Source organism: Syngnathus floridae, chromosome 2 (assembly GCF_059516105.1).
Source record: "Syngnathus floridae isolate MCC-2025c chromosome 2, RoL_Sflo_1.0, whole genome shotgun sequence".
Classification (NCBI taxonomy): domain Eukaryota; kingdom Metazoa; phylum Chordata; class Actinopteri; order Syngnathiformes; family Syngnathidae; genus Syngnathus; species Syngnathus floridae.
Genome location: NC_142414.1, coordinates 22,772,897 through 22,800,446, shown reverse-complemented (window position 1 = coordinate 22,800,446; position 27,550 = coordinate 22,772,897). Strand labels below are relative to the sequence as shown.

General features: G+C 40.1%; 1 protein-coding gene across 3 annotated transcripts in view; it reads right to left on the bottom strand.

The window, feature by feature from the left end:
* sema3h (sema domain, immunoglobulin domain (Ig), short basic domain, secreted, (semaphorin) 3H) overlaps positions 1–24,709 on the bottom strand; it is a 44,702-nt gene extending 19,993 nt beyond the window's left edge. Inside the window, exons 1-4 of one of the 3 annotated variants that reach the window (XM_088368583.1) lie at positions 24,558–24,709; positions 23,167–23,244; positions 20,804–21,027; positions 3,864–4,018 (exon numbers count right to left, since the gene is read on the bottom strand). In XM_088368583.1, the coding sequence (XP_088224709.1) occupies positions 3,864–4,018; positions 20,804–20,903 (255 nt within the window). In that variant the 5' untranslated portion in view covers positions 20,904–21,027; positions 23,167–23,244; positions 24,558–24,709. Of the gene's footprint in view, positions 1–3,863; positions 4,019–20,803; positions 21,341–23,166; positions 23,245–24,557 lie in introns of those variants that run through there. The other 2 variants (XM_088368584.1, XM_088368585.1) reach the window with 2 other exon arrangements.
* Between the last annotated feature and the right edge of the window lie 2,841 nt (positions 24,710–27,550).

Here is a 27,550-nt window from a genome sequence, read left to right as displayed (position 1 = left end):
AATGTGGGATGAGTTGATTATGTTCCAAAGTGTATGGCCATGCTGTTGTTATTCAAGGTCAAAAAGAAGAATGTAACGAGAAATTTTCAAAAAACCTGATAAAGCTGCACATATCGAAGTCAAGACAGATTGTAGTTCTTTGCAACCTGTTTGAAGTTTAACTCTTGCATATAATGCTTTTCTTGGACACAGCAGAAGCAAGGGAAGAATTTAATACTGTCTGCATTCTGACAAAAAATATAATATGAGTATGTTGGCCAGAGTGCCAAAATCTGGTCAATGTTAATTAGTTAAGCTTATCCACACAAAAGTTTATACAGTTCAATGTTTATCACAACATATGATAACTGGTGATAACTGAAATGATGTTTGTGGGTTGATAATGTCTAAGGCCATTCAACATTTAAAATGTAATCATTGTAACTGAAAACATGGCAAAAATTGCGCCAAAGTGATGTCCTGACAAGTGAGGGTGCCATGAGGAAACGATCTTGGATGCCAAGGAATGGCTCCCTGATGTAGTTGCAGCGCTGCCTGATGGATAGCCGATTAGATTAGAAACCACAGTCCGCCTTATCGCCACATACCACACACTGGCAGGAACCAGCATGGACCACCGCCAAAGGATTTTCACCATGCCAAAATGTCATTCATTGGAAATGTACCTCATTGCGGGGAAGTGACTGTCAACGACCCGCAGCCTCGACCTGCGGCAGGACATGAGCAAATCCGTTTCTTCTGCTATGTCAAGGACTCTTAGCGACTCTCTCTTTATGTAGATATATCTATGTATGTATGTATCTGTTTGCATTGTCTTTACTGCTATCTTTTGAATTGTGTAAATGATTATAATGCTGTCTGAATAACATTTAAATTCCAACTCAAATTGAAAAGTTAAAATGGAGTGTACATGGCAAACTGTACAGTAATTACCAGCAGAGCTAAATAAGGGCACTCAGAAGGCTTAAACATTTGTCAGCAGCATAATCAAAGACCAAACATACCAAGGCACCAAATGTATCCGACATAACGACAACAAACCTGAGCTGATGAGGTCTAACAGTATAACACACAGTATAAGCATTTCGACATTGATAAAATAATGTCTGTGTTAGAATTACCAACAGTAAGTGCCAAATGATGTTAAGGTTTCATTGTCATCAAATATACAATGTGTACTGGTTGTTGGCATAACCTTATTACTGCCTATTATTTTTCAATTATTTGCACATAAGGTTATGAGCATCAGACTTAGAATAATTGTTATGCACACAATAGGAATGTGAAACATCTTCCCTTGCACACTCTGCACAGTCCAAAACCTAATTAACAAATCAAATCAATTTTGTGTTTATCCTGTCTACATTACTATGCAACTTCTCACAAACATTCAATGTATAATATTTGAGAATCCTTTTTCGTTTCATCATCATATAACATTTCTCTTCATAAGTTGCCTAGTATAAGAAATAAAGGTCTTGGGTTTGCTTAAATTGTTGATTAATGATTTGACTACTTTGTATGATGTGATGAGTGGGCAGATTTTCACCAAGTTTGATGGAAATATCCTTGGAAGAATATGTCGCTTGTCCAAAGCTGTAGATGTTGCATTTTAACACTTAAGCTTGCCAAAATATGTGGTTAACCTCACATCATGTGAAAAGAAGTTACTAATTATTACACTGAGTCCTGAAAAGAAGAAAAGTCTATATGTCAACAGAGAAGATGAACGGTCATGATGAGAATGTGGCAACACGGGGGGGTTGTACCACCACAGGGAAGGGAGGAAAATACTGCAGACAAGTTGGAACATCTCATAAACAGACTATAAATATGGCACATGACTTTCTAGCCAGCACAGAGTTGAGTTATGTCTTGAATGTGACTATCTATCCTGGTGCTGGCTGCCTGCCTGGCAGAGTGGGTGGCTGGTCAGCCAGCAAACTCTTGGTTGTGCACTTCCTACCTGCCCGCCTGCCTGCTTGCTTGCTTGCTTGCTTGGCTCTCTACCCGCATGCACGTCTCACTGACGCAAGTATTGTTTTTCTGCGACAGTGCAGCCCTGTCTCTGTCCTTGCTGTGACCCCGAACACATCCTAACGGGCTGGCAGAGCCATCATCACGTCTGTCTGCATGTTAAAGCTCAACCAAAGAACTACAAATGTCAAGAGATTTAAGGCCTAGGTTTGTGTTCATGAGCATTAAATCTGGCTATGAATCTTTTCTAAATTGATTTGATTACAAACATTTGGTGGCATGAATATTAGTGCAACCGGGGAGAGACAGAAATGTGATCCTCAGGATCTTGGCCAGGAAAGGGCAGGGCTCACTCAGCACATCCTGCCTCAGGGTGTTGAGACTGGCGTCAAATTGAAGAGTGATACGTATCTATATCTTTTTTCTACACTATTTGGTAAAAGGCAAAGAAAACCACAATAACTTAAGTGTTTGCTTTTATATGAAAACAACCAATACATACAGATTTATACAATCATGTTAGCAGATTCTCCTCATTCTACGTTGATGTGAAACAAAGAACGACATCTACACAAAAGGACAAATTAAATTGTGAATAAAAGATATTAAAAAGTTGGGCTTTGCATCCCACTTAGTGAGTTGTTTACTGACATAGCAATACTTGTTGGACATTGTTTTCTGTGGGGACAATTTTGGCAGGGGTTGCTGTCTGCCTGTGCAAAACAAGGTCCAGAAGAAGAACTTCACTGGACCCAATCAAAGACATTTGGAATGCAGTAAGTACATGAGAGATTGTAATGCACTTGGGTCTACTATCTTGGGTCCAAGCACACAAAATTTCCAAACAAACGCACGACACAGTCTTGTAGAAATTATTTTTAGAACGAGTCGAAGCTGTGACAACTGCAAGGGGTGTCATACTTCCTTCCATTTTCACTAAAAATGATGGCTTTCAGAGGATTTGCTTTGGGAAAAATTGCGAGAATGGTGCCATGTATGTTGCATTCACAACCTGTAAATTTAGCAATTTCAAGACATCTGTCATTTGTTAACTTGAGATTTTCAACAGCCACTCAGCAGATAAAAAACATAAGCAAGTGGAAAAGACTACAAACAACTCAGGACAAACTGAGCTCCTTCTGGATCCAAAATATCTCAGAGCAGTCAAAATGCATCACTTGAATAGATAAAGTTGACACCAATTACCATTTTTGGCAGAGATTATTCTTTTATCAAACATCAACATTACTTGCACTCAAACATGGCAACGAGCCAAACTGGAGAGATGAAAATCTGGAAAATACCATAATTCCTTTGGTTCATTTTATGAGTACCTGCATGTGGAATGAAGAAACAAACTTAATACGATGGCAAGCAGAGGACAATGAAAAAAAAAAGTATTAGTCAGAGGGGTGTGTTTTACGGTACATATCAATCACCGCTACTTCCAAATTCTGACTCACAGGCTTTATTTTCAGGCCCAGTGCTAGTCTAGTCTAACTGAGTGCATGGTGCGGTTTTCTTTCTTTTGGTCGAGTTGCTCCCAGTCAATGGAAGCGGCTGCTCTCACTCTCTTTAAATTCAGTGCAAAAGAGTTACAAAATCTAGATAAACAAATTTGCACGAGTCCATGCAGGAGATTGACGCGTACCCCTACAAGGAACCCCCAAGATGTTCACTTGCAGGGGACATAAAGTTGGCTGCGGTGAAGTGAACACTTGAGACTGCCTTCTACCCCCTATCACACACACACACACACACAAGAATCAAGATGTGCCAGTCACGCCCAAGCACATGTGGGCTGTAAACCAAAATCTTGCCCAAAAGTCTAGATCTGTAGTCATGTTTGTGTGCACGTCATCATACTTTGCAATACAAACACCTACCTTGCGGGGGTTCTGTGTAATGTCATCCATGCTGGTCGACAACAGGTTATCTTTCATAGCCACATAAAGATGCATCCCATCTTCATCAGGCAGCAGAGAGTGCAGATCTCCCGCATCCAAGGGCAGCGTCAGCAAGCGCCCATTTTGGATCAGTTCTATTAAGGAAGGACCACATAGGCATTAACCAGAATGATTACAACGAAGGCAATTGCAGATATTTTGTTGGTATTGTTGACTCAGTAAGATTAGTTTTAGGCAGAACATAATCCATAACTGCTAATTCAGACACACATTCTTATTGAAACACTAGTTAAGTCTCAGTTGACCTTATTCATGGAATTACAGTACATAATAAATTACACATTCAAATTTTAAGGCACAAAAAAGATTCAGACACAAGCAAACCATACTGAATAACATACAAATGGCTAAAGCACAACGTTATGTATCTTCACGCAGCTGTCATCTGACATGTCAACTATGAGAACTGCGCTGGTGATCAGCGGCTAACTGAGTAAGTGCAGCCAATGCACATCCATCTGTCTTGTGTTAACACTTCAAGTATATTTTTTTATAGACTCGAATTTGCACCAAATTGTAAAACTAAGAGTAAAAGGCCTTTTTTTATAGACTACAAACTCAACAGCAAAAGGCAGAAAATTATTATGCAATTACACACACAGTTCTTTTTAACAGCCAGTTAAGACACTTTATACTTTGAGTAATACCTGGAAAATGTTTCTTCAAGTAAAGTCAAGTGGAGGTCTAATTTTCACAACGCTGCAGTAAAATCTAGTTAAGCTCAGTATGTAGGAAATTGTTTTTGTGTTTTCTTTTTCAACAACTGAAAGTGGTTGTGAAATATCTTGGGTGGTACAGTAATTTAACTGTGGCTCTCGACTGTGGCCCATCAACTACAAAAGTGACATTGGATTGGCAAACCACACTGTGTCGCACCACAATGGTCAGACCATTTGCTGTAGATCACGAGGTGTCATACGAATTTTTAGTGGTAATTCTTTGCGGTAATTAATAGTTACCCTCAGAGAGCAGTTCTGACTGTGAACTTATATAAATGTATGATCACATGTGGACCACATTGAATGATGTGGTGGGCAGAACCTGGCTCCTGGGTCTTGAGTTTGACACCATTACTGTTTGACACCATTTCTGTTGTTTGTTGATACAGCAACACTACAGCTGACCCCTCCAGAATCCAGATGAAGTGTTACAGATCCAAATAGCATCATGGCAAGTTGAACTGAACTGGCGTACTTGGTGGAAATGTGCTGCTAAACAGAATTTCAAGTAAGGAATGAATGAACTGCAAAAAAGCCCAATTTCTGGGGTTGTTTTATGAGTTATTCATTTGGGGATTATGATTAGGTTTAGGGTTACTTTTGACTCAACTGCTGTGTAGTGACAGGTAGTTCAAATTATTCTTGTTCACTATGTGCTCAAGGAACCTCTGCGGGAACATCATGCACTTTTTACAAAGGTTCCCTTAATCATTATCCATTTCATAATGTCTCAAGGACTGTCGCCAAAAATCCTCGTTTCCCACGATTGCGTTTAAATGAAGACAAACTTTCTAGGATGCCCCCCCCCTACACAGACAAGCCGTACCTGTTTGTAGATTGACCCCCTAATGGCAGACAACCAGCAATGAGAAGGATTAAATATTGATCCAAAAATGCCTCAAAGAAAACAAAAAGAAAGACGTTTGGGCTGCAAATAAGTTTAAAATGTTCTCATTTGATGCGGCTCGGTTGGACACTGGGTAGCACGTCCGCCTCACAGTTAGGAGGGTGCGGGTTCGATTCCACCTCCGGCCCTCCCTGTGTGGAGTTTGCATGTTCTCCCTGGGCCCGCGTGGGTTTTCTCCGGGCACTCCGGTTTCCTCCCACATCCCAAAAACATGCTTGGTAGGCCGATTGAGCACTCCAAATTGTCCCTAGGTGCGAGTGCGGATGGTTGTTTGTCTCTGTGTGCCCTGCGATTGGCTGGCAACCGGTTCAGGGTGTCCCCCGCCTACTGCGCGTTGATGGCTGGGATAGGCTCCAGCACGCCCACGACCCCCGTGGGGACTAAGCGGTTCAGAAAATGGATGGATGGATGTTCTCATTTGGATTTGTCCAAAATGGTAGGACAAGATCCCAACATACGTACACGTGCATGGAATTTGTGACAAATTTGGGAAAATAGAAAATAATTGACCTTTTCTAACTCACAAATTGTTAAAATGTAACAGATTCTATGTTGATTAGTCCACCCTAATTTCTGAACTATAAACCGCACCAGCTAAAATTAGGGGGAAATCATGTTTTGTTCATATATACGCCGCACTGGACTATAAACCGCAGATATTTGATATATAAGGGATTATGCACAAATCATACAATAAAATAAAAATCATGAGAAATCCATAGATAAGACGCACTGGTAAGAGGTTAAAGTTTGTGCAAAAACTACCACTCGCTTCTGCTTATGGTCTGGAAAATACAGTAGTCTAATTGTTATAGGTAAGAACAAAGTGTGTGTGTGTGTGTGTGTGTGTGTGTGTGTGTGTGTGTGTGTGTGTGTGTGTGTGTGTGTGTGTGTGTGTGTGTGTGTGTGTGTGTGTGTGTGTGTGTGTGTGCGTGTGTGTGCGCGAGTGGAGGGGGGGGCTTAGGAAAAGAAAAAAAACATCCATGTCCACATATTTATGTTTATATTGTTCACATTTATATTTATGCATTGTCTCAACTATTAATTCACACAACTGTTCCTGTTTTCAAAACAAAAACATGAAAGCGTTAATTGCTCTTTTTGTCTGGTTTCTTGCCAAATGAGTGGCAGTGTCTCACCTGGCGGAATGACAAACTTCTGCAATGCAGTCCAATTAAGCAGCTACATGCTGGGAGCTGGTGTGGGTTTGTTTACTTTTCCTAGCTGTGCTGTAATTTTGTCACTCCCAGAAGCAATAATCAGAACCTACAGGAGTCCTCTATTTTTCTTTTGGCCCTTATGTGATTGAACCAAGCTTTGAAAGGGCCATTGTGCTCAATGATTCTATTCTATTAGTTAAAAAAAGTGTGCTTCTCTTTTTGTCATTTTCGCAAATGTGAGTGAAATTCAAGCATACATAGGTCGATGGGGAAAAAAGAGGAGGTGGAGGCACAGCAGAGAGGTAAGATAAAAAAAAGTGGACAATCTGACATGGTGAAAAGTGACAGCCAGATGAAACTGGTCTGATAGTTGTAAGACCGTTACGAGATGAGAATGCCGAAAGATGACATGGTGATGGACAGATGAGGGAAAGAGCAACTGTGGAGAGAAAGCAATCCTGATGGAAGAGATAATGAAATAGTGATGGATGACGGTGAGCTGGGTGGACGGGAATGAGAGACGACAGGAGGTGATTGTGAAGGAGATGGCAGCGAGGGGCATGATACACATGGAGGGTTATTGAGGGGGAAGCCGCACCACATGGCTCAAGTCAAAGACCGACTCCGAGTGTAATAACGTAGAGTAATGAGAGAGCACAAAGCGATGCATGGATAGGTGTATTGAAGAAGATAGGGGGAGATGATAAAGAAGGCTAATGGGATGATAAATAATGATTGGATGGTTGATGAATGAGGGAAGACAAGGAAGCCAGGGTGACTGTGAAGAACTTCACAATACCAAATTGAAAAAGATAGAAAGAGGGGGAAAGGACATAATTATGAGAGGTAATTGGTATATATTAATACTACGGAGAAATGTGGAAAGCCATTTCTAAGAATGGAATGCAAGTGTATTCAGGAGCGTGCTTTATGCTTTAACACTAGTACCCGTTCAACAAAAGAGAAAAGCTGCAAAAAGCTGAACTACGGCTATGACAGCATACTAAAAAACAATCAAAACACTTCTGCTTGGCAGAGGTGAAAAAAAAACAAATCGGAGCTATTTCCACATTATTTTTAAACAGTCACTGTGTTGTCCCAGCATGAGAATGTTGCTGAGGAGAACTATCTATTGAGATGGAGCTGTTGAGACGTAATAATCAGCAAAAACAACAGGAAGAAAAGATGTTGGATAAAAAAAAGAGAAAAAGAAAAACAAGATAGGTGACGCTTTGCTTCAGCTCAATGGGGAAACTCAGCAGGTATTTCTGCAAATAGTCAGAGTGGTAAATAGTTGCATGCTGTTTTCAGAGTCGTTAAAAACAGTGGGGGGAATGAATAGCCTGAATAATGGGATCGTGATATAGAATCAGATATAGAATCATGGAAATGACAAACATTCAAGGTTACCCACATAATACTTGGACAAAGATGGATGACAATGTCTATTTACATGCCTATCAGAAATAAGGATTATTTTGAAAACAAAATATTCACCAAGAGAGTGAGAGAGAGAGAAAAAGAAAATGTTTGTCGCAGTATTAACCAAAAGATCCACACCCAATATGGCAATATTTTTAATGGTGTATTCCGCACTGCCCACAGTGTTACTTGGAAAATATTTTAGTGGCATTTGCGTAATCCCACAAATTGCGATGAAAACATGACCGCCTTGGAAACACTCATAAGGTATACAGTACCCTTGTCATGGGATTTGATTCTCACCCAAATTGAATATACTCAAGGGGGCCTAGTTAATAAGAGGCGTTTTGTAATTGCAGCAAATAAACAGAGAGGGACTATTTGGTCATGTCGGTGAGTCAGCATGTTTCACACCTAAACTTGAAACAACCTAATACATCTCGGGACTTCTTCATGGCAAAAAAACATCAAATGTCTATTTTGTAAAAGTTTGGTGGTGCTTTTAGCGGGTTTGTCAGTTGCAGTGTACTTCATTTTTGTTTATTATAACAAGCATACATATATCCAAAGTACAGTTTCACATTTCCAGTTGAAGGCACACGTCTTATGAAAGCCAGTCTCTTCACAGGGAACCAACCGCACTGGATGTGCATACGCAAGCATCCAGCAAGTCATCTGAATTACAGTGCGCATGCCACAAGAGCAGCTCGACCTTGCTTTGTTCAATATAAAAGCTCAGCTTAATTGAACCCGAAACCACCTCTGCAGTGGGAACATCAACATCCCAATAGGATCGCAGGGGCCAAACCAAACCAGATCCCACTCACACCATCAGAATCCTAAAAATGCTATTTCAATGAGTAGGATTGCAAAAAATGAACTCAATAATACTGTGCGCCGTCATCATTTTCATAAACAGTTTCTCTATTCACGCTGCACTCACACAATTTCCTTGGTTTTGGCTGTTATTATTTCTTACTCACCACTTTATTTATTGCTATTGCAATGTGCTTTATTTATTATGTTCTTCTTTCTTTGTAACTCATGTGTAATGTTCTCTTTTGTGCCATTTCTGTGTGTGCTACTGGAACCAGAATTTCCTAAGGGAGCAATCCCGCAGGATGAATAAAGTTGAGTCTGAGTCTAAGCTTGCCCACATTTAGTTCTGGTTACCAAGCAGCCAAACAGGAAGTAGCTATGCAGCATTTATTTGTCAATCTTTGCTTCTAATGAGGAGGAGGACAAGATACAACTATTAAGAATTGTGTGTAAATTAGATTACTTCTGATTTCAAATATTCTCATTAGCAATTAATGAATACTTGAAGATCTTTGAGTGTGACACAAGCCAAATCTGTCAGACTGGTTGCAATCCGTCTAGCCCTCTTTATCCTAAACAAACACAGATTCTTGTCGACAATTTAGCCTGGTCAAATGCCTCCCATCACCGTCATGAATGGCTTATTCAGAATGAAGACATTCTTTCCTCTAGCCTGCAAATACACAAACACACACGCACGGTTGCACACGCTACTGACTCAGTCGTGAAACCAGCAGCTCCATCCGCCCCACCCTTACTCCTGGGAATGTTGCCGTGGCAACAGCAGCCAAGCCGGCAAAATTTGCGAGCGGGTGTGAGTGGTTGGTCGAAGGGTGGCTCTTGGCCTTGCTGACCCTCCATAACGCTCCCTCTCCAACCACAAAATTGTGGTTGGAAAAAATGACACCTTCTGAACATTTGACTAAATATCGCTGATTAAACGGATGAGGAAATTAATGACCAAATCATCGATGGCTATGGTATTAAATGGAATGGGAGAATTTATTTGATTGTTCTGAACTTGTGGTTTTGTGTTAATCTGGTTATAAGCACAATAATGATTCTTGGAGAAATTAAATCTCGATGGATATAGCTCTTCTTTCCTAAATTATTGTCATACTATTGGAATTTGACCATGGATATTTTGGGTTGTGGTGTGAACAACCTACACAGCCATGGTGAAAACACTCCACACGGAAAGGCCTCACAGTCAGTTGTCAGAATCCTAAAGAATAATATATAATATCCACAAGGAAAACGAGCAGTGTGGCAGACTTCCACACAAGTATGCCCACAGAGTCCAGCCTTTCTTATCAACTTCAAGTTGACAGCAGGGTCAATGAGGGTCATGACCTTTGATCTGAGCCAATTGCCCTCTGACCCCTGTCACTCTGAATCAAAGTTCACATATAAAGGAACGGACGCACCAAGACATAATCCTAAAGGCCATCGCCTATTAGGACATGCAAGCACACAAAGGCAGACATGCAGAGTGGGAAATGCATGAATGGCCACTTTATATTAGTTTAAGCTTGTCCATGTCCATACAGTATACGCCTCAGTGAGTGTCCACTCGATGTTCATGAGTGTTCATTTCACATTAGGGGTCAACAGTTTTATACATGCTGAACATTAGATTAAAGACTACTGGTCATGGGAACTCAGATGGGCCTCAACGTGATTAGTAAATGTGTGGCGTGTGATACAGCTAAGAGCATTCCTGCACATGCGCGCGCACACACACATGCACACAAACACACACACACAAGTAGTAGAGGTGTCAAAATGAATCGACAAGTATTTTAAAGATTGAAGAATCATTTATAGCTATTGTGTTGGGAAAAAAAATCACTCAGTGGATACAGAATCAGCATTATCACTGTGCCCATCTTTTTGGTGTGTGAAGGGGAGTAGTTGTCCCATCAAAATTAATGTGTTTTAAATCATTAATTGTGACATCATGTTTTTCATTTTTATGGCATTGATTTTAGTTGAAAGAAAACATTGCCTTTCCCTTACGCCTGATAACAATGATTTACTGGTCAGGGCGTCTTGGTTACTTCGCAATGCTTCATTTATAGTGTCTTTCGCAAGCCACATTGTTGTCCTGCAATTTCGATTATGGCTCTTGGTTTTATTGCAATTTCATCAGTGAGCCCTGTAAACAAACACATTTGTATTTGGGCCATGTGGCCTCAAATGACACTTTTAGTTTATGTTTATCTATCTGCCTTCTTGTCACATCACAGATGTTAGGAAAAAGAAAACATTTTCACACGCCAACATCCTACAAGAACATGACACAATTGTTTCAATTAACGCGCGACACTGTGAGAATGACGCCGGGTAACAGACAGGGCCAGAAAGTCAGTCACAAGCACTCAGTCTCATGTTTGCACTATTTTTGTGTTCACTACTTATTTTTACGCTTAAGTGACAGTTAATGGGTGAAAGTTGTGGCACTTTTCTTTTTTGTCGTCAGAATTATTGTTTGTCTAAAGTTGCAGTGTTTAAGGATTAATGTGACTTAAACAAAAGTGTTAATGGCAACACTGCTTGAACAGTTAGACAAAAAAATCCATGCTCGAGTTAAGTAAGGATGAAGATAATTTAAGCAACAGTAAATGGGGAAGTTATTTGTGAAAGCTGTGAGAAACAACTAATGTGGTCTGTGTTTATATGGCAAATTACTGTCCATAACAAGCAGGCATGACATTAAAGATGTCAGCACATGCTGTGTTTGTAAGTACCTTAAGAAACCTTCTGCACTTGTCCTGTTGTCTTCTTTAAAACATCTGCAAAGGCTAATGTGTATTTGCATAAGACACCATTGCCAATTTCTTAAAAAAATCTGTATTTGTTTCTCTGACACAAACATTTACCAGGCTTGGAAGTGAACCGTGACTGTCACATGCAGATGCCGCCAGTTAAAGCGAAGGGATGTCACGGTGACGGCAACGATGAAGCAATGAGGCGGAAAAACCCAGCTCAGAACCTATGAAGCATATGGCGAGTGTCAACACTACTTTTTCCATGCTGGCATGTCTTGAATGCATCAGAGCGGCGCTGACGACTTCATCGACACAGTCAAGAACAAGTGGGACGTTTCCTAATTTGGGTAGCAGATGAGCAGTACTGGATTTGTTTTTCTTTTGATTTGACCAAGAGTGATACATTTAGAGGAAGGAAACTTTGCACGGTTTTCCAATTGAACAGCGTAACACAAGTTAGCACATTCCATCATGATGGAATTGGTAAAGGTTTGACTGTGACATGCAGGTCCAGTATTCTGCGATACAGTATACTCAACAGAGCTTTTATGGAGCCCCATTTGGAGGTCATGTACACATGTACATGATTATTTCTTAAAAGGAATATTTTCCTAGCCCCAAGTTAAGAATTTCTACATCCACAGGCATGAAAACACATCTGCAGGTCCACCCATAATTATCCTGTACAAATACGAGGTATAGACAAGTATTTGGGCAGTTGGTGCTATGCTAATCTAAGATCATGTTTCTTATGGGAAGATGTTGCCACGTGTCTCTGGGAATTTTTGTCAGAGGTCAATGATGGACCTGAGAAGGGGTCTGGTCTCTGTTCTAGGTGCTTGATGGGATTCAAGGTCATGGGCAAAGCCATGTTTTTCCATAATGTTATCATTGAAGCATGTCTCAGATGTTAAAAAAAAAAAAAAAATCTTGTTTACCATTTACTATTTCGACATCTGGGCAGACACACTTATTAGCACTATCACTTATCTGAGAAATTACCCTAACAACGTGTGTGTGTGTGTGTATGTGTGTGTGTGTGTGTGTGTGTGTGTGTGTGTGTGTGTGTGTGTGTGTGTGTGTGTGTGTGTGTGTGTGTGTGTGTGTGTGTGCGCGTGCGTGTGTTTTGTCTCTGTGTGTATCTTCGTCCGCCTGCTGGTCTATTCACCGGGCCCGAGGGAACTCCAGTGTCTGGTGCAGCATTCCCTGGGGGTGGAATTTGCTGGCTACGCCACTACTGGAGGGGTACTGGTAGCGGGGGTGGGTGAGGAAACCGGGGCATGTTTCCTGTGGAAATGGGGTTATCACTTTGCCAATTACTAGTGCAATTACAACAGGAACCTCGCAGAAGAAGCCTGGGAACATCTACAGAGCCGAAAGGCCCTTTCAAAAAACCAGGCAATTAAAACGTAACTGTATGTCTTCATTGTTTTGGAGGCTTTCTTTTCAACACAAGATGCATGTTTTTGGTCACTTTCCATTTATAGGATGTAATTTCTCTGGAAATAATGTATGAATCCAAACTACCACATTAAGAACTGCACTAGAGGTGGCTATCTATGAAAGTGTTCCTTCAAATTAGCATTGTTGATCCTAGAGTAGTGCTACCTCCCGGTGTTCCATTTTGGAAAAGGTCACAATACCGTTTGAAGTGTCCAATTAGTTTTGATCATTGCTGCCTTACATGAGACTAATATTAACAAAGATTGATCGTTTCTGTGTATGTGCAATGCCTCCATTGTCTGTAATGACAGATATGATGCAATTTGTAGTACCGTTTCACCCTCTGACTGAATATTACAACAATGTCAACAAAAAGGCCTCTTTCACTTCCAGGGCACAGGGATACAATAAAAAAAGATCATAAAGTTGTAAGAAAGATTTGCCCAAACTGAATAAAATAGTATTCAATATATTCTCCTTCATTTGATAGAATGAGTCCAACACAACTCGCAACTACTGTATTTCTGACTCATGGCTTATTAATGTCCCACGTGAGCTCACAACATTGATACTAGCGCACACACTGAAGTCAACAGCAGACCAAACCCACAGACGGCACGTCTGGACTGTGTCACCAACAGACCAGGCCCTTGTACACGGCTTGAACTTTGACCTCAGCTCGTGTGATTATTCATCATCATCACCATCATCATCAGACTGTGCAGTTTGGCTCCCTGTGAAGCATGGCATAAACTTGTCAAATTTTAGGTCTAGCCTATTGTTATTATAGGAAAACCTTCATTGCCTCACTTTCACATTTGTTGCAAATGACGGCTGGTGTGGTAGGTGTCTACTCACTAAAACAAATTTCTAGAGACTGATTTAAAATGGGAAAGTGTTTTGAATGAACAAATAATGTTCTCATGGTAGGAAAACTAGTAAGCCAAACAAGCATGGCTGTTTGTGGTTTACTTTTCAATATTCCTTGTTGCACTCACGTGAAACATGTTTTATTACTAAAAACAAAATATGTTGCCTTTTTTTTCCAGGGGGGAGGCATGTTTGTGTCTTTTCCCAAAATTACTGTCGTCCATAATCGTATTGCTGAAGACTGCCACCTGTTGCTATGGTATGTACTTGACAGCCTGAAGGCATGACAGACACTGTAAATATATGTTTGTTTTTTAACTGGAGTGGATAATTTGATTCGAATATACACCTCGAAAAATTGTGCATTAAGTGGAGCATGGGGTGCCTTGTCTCTATGTATCAGAAACGTATCAGAAAACAAAAAGTATAAGAAAACAAAAAAGCTCATACAAAAATGAAATGTAACGTGGACTAGCTAATGTGCTCTTTAAAAAATAACAAGCTATCAGACTGATGATGATTTACTTGTTGGCTCAGCCTCAAAGCAGAGTTGAGAGATCCATGGAAATTGCCAAACTGTCCAGTAAAGCTACTAAGGATATTTACTGTGACGTGAAGAGGGGTTCATTTTCAAGTTTATGATTAATGGCTGCTTAAGAAGCCAGCGCAAAATGTTTGTGATAAAAAATCCCCGTATACAGTACGACGACTTCCTGATAAGATGATCTCTTTTTAAACAGGAAAGGGAAGGCCAACATTCAACCTTTTGTGTCCTTGGCAAATCTTCCCATCATTAAGTATTCTTGAGGCTGCTCCTCATTTACATTGCAACAGGAATGTCAGATTGGTATTTACGGGTAGTGAGGCTTGACTGGATTTTAGCAATTATTTTTGTTGATTTGAAGTGAACAAAAATCTGATGTCATTTGGCAAAAAGACTTACTGTAGCTGATTTGCATGTGTTGAGTGGAACAGAATGTCCCACAAACAGAACACAGATTGGGACCTTGGCGGGACCTTGGCTATTCAAAGACATCTTCTCTTTTTCAATTTACCTTTATTTATTCTTGAAAGGTCATGGTCTGAAAATTGTGGGACAAAAAGGTACTGAGTACACCTTCTTGAGTTTGGAGCTTTTACCCTGCACAGAACTCTAATGACATAAACCTCAAGTTGTTCTACGTCCAGTCCATTTGTGACTTGCACCTGGCTCGCCACTCAAGCGTGCTTTGTGAACTGCATTCACTCGAGCAATCAGAATGACAAGAATGCTTGTCAGAAGGAATCTGAAATAATCCTCTATGTCTAGATAAGTGTTGCTCAAGATGTGTCAATCCAAATCCAACTTTCAAAAACAAGGATTCCTTGTTCAATGTTGATATTATGGAATCAATTGCTTGACTTATTATTTTTATTATTATTATTATTATTATTATTTTTAAGTGTAGATCTGAAAAAAAAAGAGGTGAAACTGGACTGATAAAAAGGAATGGCCTCAACAGCAGATGAGGAAAAAGATCCAACTCAAGATAACTAATACGGGGAGGGAGCAAATTGTGCTAAATTATACTTAAGGGAATTAGCAGCAATGTGAGGCTTAATTTTTACTTAATCGTGTGCTTTAGGCTAAAGATAGCCTTCTAACACCAGAACATTTTCCAGTCACCATTAACAGCATGCCCACTGTTGTTGCTACCAAAGCAAGAGTCTACTTTGCTGAATACTGTACATGCAAAAAAAAACAAGGGATACAGTTGTTCACGTGAAAAAGTTACACGTATAGTATATGTACGTGAAAAGAAAAAGACAGATCTGCCAGCTCATCTATGACAGACACGTCCTAAGGCTCCCTTTAACATTTTCACTTTTCTTAAAAGCCATTTCCACTGTTTACTGCTTTACTTGTTTGGCAAAAGTTGAGACCTCCGGAACCTCCATTTTTCTGTTTCTTGTCTGGTTAAATTGACATCCTCAAATACAAAGTTGCCTTCCTTACATAACTTTTTGTTTTGCATGAGCCAGCAGCTGGGTTTGACACAAATGGGCACTTAAAGAGTGACAAACAATGGCCGTTCGACCACTGGGGACTAACAAGCATTAAAATGAATAATAGAGAATGCTGTGGTGTCACATCGCCATCCATGTGAATTGTGCATCTCCGCAGCAGCAATTTGCAGCACAGAGCTTGCAAAGACCTGTCCTAGATAAAAACACATCTGAAAGAATAAATGAATAATGGAACAACTCGATATCCTTATATCACTCTGGAATCATTTGTGCTTTAATGGTACACACTGGAAAGAGCATGAACAATGATGAGGACAGCAATATTACTATTATCAAAAGGCATGATCATCGACCAGTAACTTATTGATTAATTAGGATTTGAAGGTGCTTTTAATCAGCCATAAAAAACACAATTAGTTCTAATGCTGATGACTGTTGTTTAACGACAAATTTGAATTCTGTTGATGTGCTGCTGTTGCTTTAAGGTTTTCTGTCGAGGTCAAAATGAGAACATGGCAGCTGGGTTGTGTGTCTGTCAGTTTTGGTGTTTCAGGGACCACAGAGCTTCAAGATGTCCTTATACTTAATCCAAACAGCCAATTTGTAAGGCTGCGATGGATGCATGGAAACAGCTGTCTTGGAATCCTTCCATGTGTTGGTTTTCCAAAACATCTCTATTATGACCAGACTGTCATTAATTTATTTAATTTTTTTCCTCAAGAATTTGTGAACAAAAGCAGTACGAACCACTCCTATCGGGCAATTTGGATGAAGTCACTTGTTTAAATGTACATTGTATTTTGGGCATCTGTCCATAAAGTGACAATGGGATGTGCGTGTGAGTGTGTGTGTGTGTGTGTGTGTGTGTGTGTGTGTGTGTGTGTGTGTGTGTGTGTGTGTGTGTGTGTGTGTATGCGTGCGTGCGTGCGTGTGTGTGCGTGTGTATGAGCCTCTTGTTAATGTGATGAGGCGTGCTAACACACATTGTTTGTGTGCAGCGTGTTAGCTTTGAGTTTGAATGTATGTGCATGCTCATGTGATGTAATCAACAATACATTGAATTTTGAGTCTGGCTGTACTTTATCACTTATGATGAATCTTCTAAATGCAAACAAATAACCCCTGAAATGTGTTTTGAACTTATAGCCAGGCTGTCTATGAGTTTGTTGCTATTTATTTTTGGGACACGTATAGTTAGTTGGCAAATTGATTACTTTGGTGGGGTTACTATTTTACATTCTGTCTTGTAATGGATTGCTTTACTGGAAGACAAAGCATTCCGTATGTTATAGGGGTGAAAAAAACACTGGAGTAATTCGAGCAGCCAAAAAGAAATGCTTTTTTCTGCTTTGAGTATTGGTTTATTTGGTGCGTGTGGTCAAGTAGGCATTCAAGCCAACCGTAGCAATGCTATGCATGACGGTAACACACAGACGGCGTGGTGAGATGGCCAACTTCAAAATAAAATCTTCCCAATTACGGTAATGCACAGACATCAGTGCCTTGGTATGCTTATGAAGTTTTTCGTGGCGGTGCAGGGTGGCCTAGCGGCTGACTTGGCTCTTCTTTCCGACTAGGAGTTGGAGCCCAATCTAAATTTAAATTGCCATCACAAACTGTTGCCACCAACATCAACACAACACACATTTTGAAATCATGTTAAATGAAATGAAATCATGAAAAAACTATCTTTTTCTTCATTTAATACAAGTACTCAATTATTCGATTTTTCAAATTAGAATTTTTAGTCAGATATCTGAATGCCCAAATATATTCAATAGGTATTCAACAGATGCAACCCAAGTTTGTTAAATCGAAACGCATCTCAACGATCTCGTTTGGGGAAAGTGGAAGATCAGAAAATTACCCAACAATTTAGCTAAAGAATTTCTGTTCTGGGTGAAAAATCTGCTTCTATGCCTGGCCGCAGTTCAAGCTGGGCCTTCATGTAAAAAACGAAAAATTGTGCCGTTTAAGTTGCATTACTATAATGATTGTGACATAATTTCATTTATGCTTTCAAACAACACTACTTAAGATGATTATTCACTCTGATCTCTTTAATCTTAATCTTACATTTCTCTTGGGCATTAGAGGACAACAGAGCTCGACCAGAACCAAATTAAATTAAGGAAATTTGCACCCTCATAAGAACAGCTACCATTGATGGGCACAAAAGTGACTAATCCGCTGATTGTGTCTCGTCAATTGTGTGGAATTTTGTCGATGCAGCAATTATATTACCGGGGGGAGGAGGGGGCTGTAAATTTCAGCCTCAACAAGTTTGTTGGCTAAAGAAGGATGACACATTGCCACCAGCAAGTCAGCAGGTCAGCCACATTGATATGCACAATTCCAATGGGAGCATTACTGGCTATGTGAAACACATTGGTGACAGTGCTGCAGCCTATGGTCATATTCTGGAGCAGATAGCTCCTTGAGATGGTGTTTCCTTCATCACCTGAATGTTCTGTGACCATCATTGTTTTTTTTTTACATCATTACGGGATCATTTTTAACCAGTATGTGTGTGGGTGGGTGTTCTTGTGGACAAGTGGTGGGAGGGGCTGATTTTAATACACGTAAAGCACTCTGAGTTGCATTTTTTTTTTTGCATGAAAAGCAGCATAAAAATAAAGTTTGATTGATAATGAGAATGAAACACAAATCCAAATGTATATCATGTGTGAAATAAAAACTCCATCCTGAATCTACTTTTAATTACAATGACTGGCAAAAAAATCTATTCCATCTGCTGGAAGAAAATGATGAGTATAAAGTGGTGATGGAAAAGGAAATGACCACGACATAGATCTCCCACAGAGAGCGACAGAACGCATCCACACCCACAACCACCCACGCACACACATAGTCCACTATGCCAATACAAATCACAACACATCTATTCTCTGCTTCTAATCTTTGCAAAGATGAATACGCTGGTCTCTGTGGAAATGTATATAGTATATATATAATCATGCATGCAAAGCAAGAAGCGCCATCCATCCACTCCATGCAACCCCACTTACTGAATGGTGAAGCGCCTGTTCCCATGCTGAGATGTCATTAAAGCTTAATTCCCACCTGGAAGAGCTCAACGATCATCTTCATCTGCCTGTATTTTCTAGGTCAGGGATGGGCTACTTAAATGCTGGAGTGGGCCACAGTTTTTTAGTCGTGCTGCTGGGGGAGGCCACATAGGACCACACACTTCCTAACCACATGTATGACATACATGCTATTTTAAATATGGACAAATACATGCTCATGTGCAAAGGGCTCTTGACACATTTATCAATGCCTGTATAAAAGAGCCACGATCCTAACCCAATAATAGGGTTTGAAGCAAATAACAAAATATCCATACTGTGATTTTTTTCCAGTGCAAAGGGCTCTCTCACACAAAACTGTTGAACAGCAAACCAAATCATTTTGTAAATTTCTTAGATTTTTAATATTATTGAGAAACAATGTTTATCCTGCATATCATTCCAAATAATAAAAATACTCGGCTTACTCACGTTGTAGTATAGGGCAGTATAAGAGGTGGTTCAAGCACAACTGTGTCTGCCATCTAGTGGTGAATGATGATATTACAACTTAAAACTACAATCAAACCTTTGTACTCACTCACTTGTTTTTGTGAATATCACTGTTGAACTCTTTGCTTCCTAATGGGAGATGAATTTATCGTGACATAGGGTATTTCTGCCTCAAACATAAAAATGTGACTATTTTCTGAGAATCCCCCAATATTGTCTTCTGAACTGCCACTGTGATAAAAATGCCAACAATCAATCTCCAGTGTAATCCTTCAATTCAAGTGCCTCTCAAGTTGTATAATTTGGAATTTGATCAACATTTTTGGGAAGACTGTCTCTAACGCCGTGACAAACCATTATTGCGCACAGACTGAATCATTATAGGGTCATTAATGGCACACTTCAAACTTGTTTCAAGTGAGGGCCAACCTAGACAGTTGCTGCTCCCATGAGATTGGAGTGTGGTCAGCAAGCATACACATGTTACAAGGACTACTCCACTACAAGTCAGCTATTATATTGATCATCTCTGGTTTAGTTGCTGTGGCAAAGTCATCACACATTATACAGTGGAGGTCGAATCAGCACAGGGCGAGGAAAGAATGAATTTGGTTGTGATGCGCTTCTGGGATTTCTGCCATCGGAACATTATTTTTGGTCAAGCTTTCTAAAATGGTCACAGACACTTGACTCTGAATCCTGAAGGTGGGTGGGAGGGAGCTGTCAGAACTCGACTGGGGGTGGGTGTTTTTAGGTGTCAAGCTTCATTGCTAAGTAGTTTGTAAACAGTTCAGCAGAGATTAATTCATACAAACCGTCTAGGTGGGGGAACCTACAGTCTGTGGGCTATATCAATTTAGTAAGTATTCCACCCCTGATCTGTCCACCCATGACATTTTCAAATAAATAAGGAGCTATGATTCGGGGGGGGAAAAAACAAGTGCTCTATACATGTTTCAATATTTGATCGTTACGTGACGTTATCACAAATGTCATGTAACTCTCAGTAGACATGAAATGAACCAGGTGCTTCACTCTGCTTTTATTCGTCTAAAAACTCAAACTCAGATTACTGAATAAAGACTAAATAATCTGTACACAGTATACTGTATACAAATAGGAAAGAGCGTTTGTGCATGTGGTGAGATGGAGTGACTGACATGTGAGACAGAGCCCATCATAAGGATGTTTCTTCTTACCGGAGTGTGTGAACTGCAGTCGTGGCTGAGATGCTTTCCAGGCCCCCGTTAAGGTGGCTCCGAGGTGGACTAGAAGCACCACTGTTGCCGCTCCACACATCCTCCTACCCCTCACACACAAGAACACCCACTAAGTCACAGCCTTGGCTCCGGATCGGACCAAATCAGGCAGTTCACAACTGCCCAAACTCTCTTGGTGTCAGTGGAGGCACCAAAGTGTTGCACTGTTAAAATAAATAAACAAACAGTTCAGAGAAATAGAAAAATAATTCCAATTGGAATGTGAGTCCAAGTCACAAAGATGTCCCAGTTTGCAGGACGTGAGTCCAAATCCTGAAAATAATTTTGCGCTCCTTGTAAGCATGTAGCATCACCATCTGTGGGCTTGTGTCTTTGGGTTGGGTGCGTGTGTGTCTGTCAGAGATGTGGTGAGAAAAAAGAAGAGGAAAAAAATGAATTTGTCTCAGTGTTGCCTCCTTGCAGCTTGACAGCTCTCTTCTGCTCTTGTCCCTGCTCCTCTCTGCATTTGACTGTTCTCTCTCTCTCTCTCTCTCTCTCTCTCTCTCTCTCTCTCTCTCTCTCTCTCTCTCTCTCTCTCTCTCTCTCTCTCTCTCTCTCTCTCTCTCTCTCTCTCTCTCTCTCTCTCTCTCTCTCTCTCTCTCTCTCTCTCTCTCTCTCTCTCTCTCTCTCTCTCTCTCTCTCTCTCTCTCTCTCTCTCTCTCTCTCTCTCTCTCTCTCTCTCTCTCTCTCTCTCTCTCTCTCTCTCTCTCTCTCTCTCTCTCACATTCTCACATACACTCACACCAGCCGCACCCACGTGCAGACAATCACTAACACCCATCACTGCTCCCTGGAAAAATGACACTTCATCTCAATTTAGCTTTTCACTTTTACTCCCGCACATATTTCCTAACTACAAGTGACTGTGTTCAGTCAATTATTCATTTATAAAACTTAAAGTGATATACATCCCAATAGACTTCACAAGAAAAGTTCATACGAACACACAGTCAGCCCGCCACTTATTATATCCTTGTAGTGATGTAGTTGACCTATATACTATATCCTGCTTCTCATAAATGAGATGAGTTGTTTTTAATAGTGGATTAAAAAAGATCCCTTTCGCCATATTTGTTCAAATAATGGTCAGTATACACCGAGGTGAAAAAAAGTATGCTTCTCTGACCCATCTTGTACCTCTAATTCGACTTTTCAGAAACAATGGTGGCTGAGAAAGAAATAATCATAGAAAGAACCGTAACCCTAAAATAACTCTCTAACTTTCTCATACAGCTGTTTATGTGGTCCTATGTGGCCCCCCATTAGCACTGATGAAAAATTGTGCGCATAGATTTGCTCGATCAGGCAACATAAAGTGATGCAGCAGGCCTTTTTGGGGGGCGGAGTAGAGTGGGCGTCCTTCAACAAGTTGGAGGTTTGATCCCCGACCATTATGACCCTGTCAAAGTATCCTAGAGCAAGACACTGAACCCCCAGGTGCTCTTGAAGCGCCGCCATGAGAGCCTGTGGCAGGCTTTATTTTGTCCCCCCCAGTTTGTTATGGTTACAAATGACCCTGCTCATGAATGTATCGGTTCACAAATAACATCTTTGGACAAATATTGCTATGGGTCACCAACTGTTCTTCAATTTCATCTGCACAGAACATTTAGTTGTGCTTACTCTCTTACATCGTGGGCAAGAGGTTCCCTGCTCTCTGTTCACGAGTTCTACTCTTTGCCAGCCGAATGCCCAGGCCACGCATGGAGGAAACTTGGTTTTGGGTTTGAAACGGATACATTCTAATTCTAATAAATTTTCCGTGCATTCTAATAGACTATCCGTGCATTTTAAAATGAATTAATGTATGAATACAAATATTTTAAAAATTAAAAAATATATTAATAGGACCAGAATTACTTTTTCAAAACACTTGAGAAGCAACATTTTCTGTAATTGTTAAAAAAAAAAAAAATTATACCCGAATGCAGGAAAAAACTAATCCCTCAATCATCAGTGGTTAAGTAACTCAAACTCACTTGGTTAATAATTACAAATATAATGTTTGTTAAATGACATGTGAGCAAAATGTTGCCATTCATACAACAGCATCAGTCATCGAGTTGAAATTTTTTTTAAATTTGACAAGACAAGAGCATCATGATTTCTGGTGGCACTTTTGTTTGGTTTTCTACTACCCTTTTTTTCTAATGTAAAACTGGGACCTTAGCTCATACAAAGGTTGGCAAACATTAGCCTAATTAATGCAGTTCACATTCACTGATTCTGCGAGATTAGTTGTGTGTTACGATGCAGGAACAAGCATCAGAGAAATAAAAATAATCTACCTTTAAACACAGTACCTGAATCACTGGTGCTTTTTATGCAGTAGCTCTTTCCAACAATACAGTGGTGGTCCAATTGCCATGATCTTCACAAACCTGTGTGTGGAGATGGAGAGATGAGAGGAGAGAGTTTTAGATATTATAACTAGCGTCCGCTAAGCCATCAGGTCATTATGACGGGATAATTGGTGACCTGACCACAGGGCCTCTTAATTGCAACAGAAAACCTCCCTCCCACTCGAACAAAAAGCCTCTGATTTTCTCGCTGACAAGTGACATCCATTAGTCAATTGTTGTGTGAGCTCTGGCTGCGGAGATCATTATGGACCTCACATCTCACCGCTCCCTTTCTGCACGAAGCACAGCGACACTAACACACACTTGTTGTCGTGCACATTCCCCGTGTGGCGTGGATTGAGTGTAAACGCTGCGGTTAATGAGCTCTCATTGTCAGCCAGTTGTTCTGTTTGTTCAGAAGCATGAGGTTCGTCTACTCCTTGGGCTGATACCAAGACCAAAGTGTCCACTTTGATTACGCAAGCATATTGATTAGCAGTGCTCCGGCAAGTGGATACGGAGGTTGTTTTGTGTTGTGCTTTTTTTTTTTCAATCTGTTTATTATAAAGTGGAGCAAAGTATTCTGCTTGGAAACTGTTTTAATTGCAAATCGATTACTTTATTTATTTAATTTTTTTATTTAAATTTAATTTTATTGTTAATCCCAGAGACCTGAAGCAAGGATTTGAACGTACAACCAAATATTTATTTAAGTATTTATTTTTGTTAATTATTTTATTTATTTATTTATTCAAATTTATTTACTCATTCATTTATTTGCCGGGCTTTTCAGTCCACAGACTGGTTACCAGTCCATGGTCCAGTTACTGGGGACTGTTGCTTTAAACTTTTGACATTTTGGTGATGGGAACACCTCTAATGTTGCAACTTTGAACTGCCATCATCCATAACGACAAAAGCTCAATCAGCTCATCTAAACTACTAACTCTAATAAATAACTTTACTTTAGCTTTACTTTTTTTGACAACACCACAGGAGGTAAAGATGACGTCAAAGTGTCAAAATGTGATGATGACCACAAAATCAGGAATGTAACTTGAATCGTGAAAATCAGCTCGACATCAAGTCTTCAGTCAAAATAACTGCCAAATCATTGTCTGGGACTGTGTGCGAGTCGAAATTAGTATGTTGGTTAGTGGGCAAGCACCCCGATGCCAAATAATTGTATACTACACAAAGATTAAAATTTAAATCTTTTGCACTGCAACCAATTAACAAAGATTGAGGGGACAGTTTGGCCATGTTACCAATTCAGAACTCAAATCAACGCTCGACCTTACAGATTTCACTGCAGCACACAGCAAATGTGCAATCATAAATAAGCACTTTACCTGCAAATATTGCTTGATGGAGGGCCAACATTTGATGAGTTTGAAGAATTATGTGGACAAACTATTTGTAACGATCGTCCATGGCAGTGAAGACAAGCTTCCACCTATTTGCACCTTCACCGAAAACAGCAAGAAGACTTTCTGTTGTTATCGTGCTGCCACCTTGTGTCATTTCTTGGGGCTCACTCAACCGAGAGCAGATCAAACTTTGCAAAGCTCGCGAGGATACGTCAGCGCGATTGCCTTATTGGATGTGAAAGCTCTGAGCCATACAATGTGCAAGTCAATGTCTCCCGTTCAGACCATCAGTCATGTGCTTGTGGGAAAAAAAATGTTCATTACGAATGTTTACAATATAAGTTAGCGCAATATGTATTTTGTGATATTTTAAAGCTACCAATATTTTTAACAGTGTGATGATAATTTAAATATTTTCGCACCTGTATATTTGGGAATCCTACACGGTATGAGGAAATTTACATTAGTAACTTAATAACAATAGTGTCAAAAACAATTATTCATCCCAGCATGAGATCTGGATTTGCGTGTCAAACACTTTATCTAGCTTTATCTCCAAGCAGGAAAAACACATTGAGATGCGACTCAGCTCTCAAGGCAGCATGTACTGCATGTCAATGTCATCAACTGTCCACTCCTTAAATGCATCAGATCAGCTCCCATTACCGTCCTGTCAAGCAGTACAAGTCAGTGTGACTGGCGTTTTTCAACATTCTCATGCTGGTCATGTGATGCAATCAATTTGTGGAAATCTGATCACTGACACGAGCCCACGATGATATGGCCACCAATAGCATTGTGTTTGTCCTTGCTGTGCCCCCTGGGAAAAATATGCCCTCGGGATGGACAAACTGGTTGAGGCTGAAAGAGGACACTCAATTTTGCCCTGGTTCAGACTGGCCATTAAAATTGCTTTACTGAGGGTGAGCATAAAGAACAAAAGTTGATGTAATAACCTTCATAAATTATAGCACGTAAGTGACCGATTTATATTCAAATCTGTATGCACTGCAACAGAATTGGCTCGCATTAGCTCACAGGTGTCAGACTCAAGGCCCGGGGGCCAGATACGGCCCGCCACATAATTTTATGTGGCCCGTGAAGACAAATTGTGCATCGAATTCATGTTTCATTACTAGAATTGCAAATTGACTTCACTTTTAATAATATATATATTTTTTTAATCTTTGTCCAGTTTTTACTCGTCTGATTTGAAAACGAGTTATTTGTCAGTTTGTTTTGTAGCTTTTACTGTATATAATATGAGGTGCTCATACATTTATTTGGATTGACAGTCATAATGGCCCTCCGAAAGAAGCTATGACTATAATGCGGCCCGTGAAAATAATGAGTTTGACATCCCTGCATTAGCTAAACCTTCTCTATTGTTGTTTAAAGGTATGCATGGGAATACAGAGCACTTTTAAGTATTTCAGCCGCTCTGTCTCCCAATGTTATATTTTCTTATTCATGATCCATAAAGGTAATTTCACACAATCTATTCATGACTGTCTGCTTGGCAATTTGTGCAGCCCCAAGCAGAATACTGATGTGGCACCATGGCTGCTACAACTCGTCGGACATTCTGACTTATCCGCCGGGCAAGACGTGCAGCATTTGGCGACGTCATCGAGGGTGTCATTTTAACGCACCATTTCTGTAATGTGCAACTTCTACCACTAGATGTCAGAGTAATTTAAACTTAGGTTTAAATTCAACCTCCAGCGCTGGCGAACGGTGTCAAGCCTCGAGTTGTTTAAACGGCGTATATTGTCAAGTAAAGGTCTAATATGTTGTTTAATTGTTTTTACTTATTAGTTTTTTTATCATGTATTTTCTGTTAGTCTGGAAACAAACTTTAAAATGCAGTACCACGTCACAAGGCGCGTAATACCCTTTCCTCTTTTGACCTACTTTCTTCCAAATTTAAAAGATCCGTGTAGATTCATAGGGCTATTTAAAGGAAACTATGACGAATTAAATTCATAATTTGACGTATACATAAAACAGAGTCAACAGTTGAGTTGTATAGCATCTATAGTGCTTAACCAACGAAGCCGACCACCACTCAATATTAGGTTATTACGCCATAATCATTTTTATGTCTGCAGTGTTTTTTTTTTTTTACCAGTGCAGCACTTTTAACCACTGAATCGCCCATTTAAAAAAATATCATAGAGCAGCATTTTTTTCCTCGTGATTTTTACGTTTCACACGAGTACTTTACATTCCTGAGCAGAAAAATTCGGTTAAGTGGTTGAATGACAGGGCTGGCGCCTCAGCACTGACAGGGGGACGTTCCAGCAGTCATAATCAGAGATCGTCTACTAAGAACAGTGCTATTGCACGATGAAAACTTGTACTTCAATACTGTACACGGAAATATATGCACAATACAATAGTCTATCTCTGGAATTTTTCCACTGGGGTTCCCCTAGTGATTCACTATCTTACGGATTCACTGACTTCCCTGCCATGTTGTGTTGCTTGCCATGGTATGCTAAGTATGTTGAGTGACTGACTGTAAGAATCAAACATATCTTACTAAATTCAGATCTATGAATACAGATACATATTTTAGATGTTGCATACAGACGAATAATAAATTCGTTCTCTTGATATGCAATTAATGTAAATGGCTTGTTGGGGAGTATCAAGAGATCTAAGCACGCCTCATCTATGTCCAAATGGAAGGAAATTCAGAAGTACTGTTGGATTTTGCCCACAATTTAGGGAGCGCGTTATCTGCGCCTCACGGCAAAAGCCTTTGCCAATCACCTGTTATTCAATTTACTCACTGCGTGCTCGTTTGATTTCTTCAGACTTAGGAAAATGCAAAGACACTGAAGCAGAAATTAGACTTACACAGGTTGGTTGAGTTCAATCACAATTCTTGTTCAAAAAGCTCTGTTTTCAGGAAAGTACAATACAGCGCTGGGCCCTTCAAGAGCGGAAAGTCTCCATTCAGAAAAGGC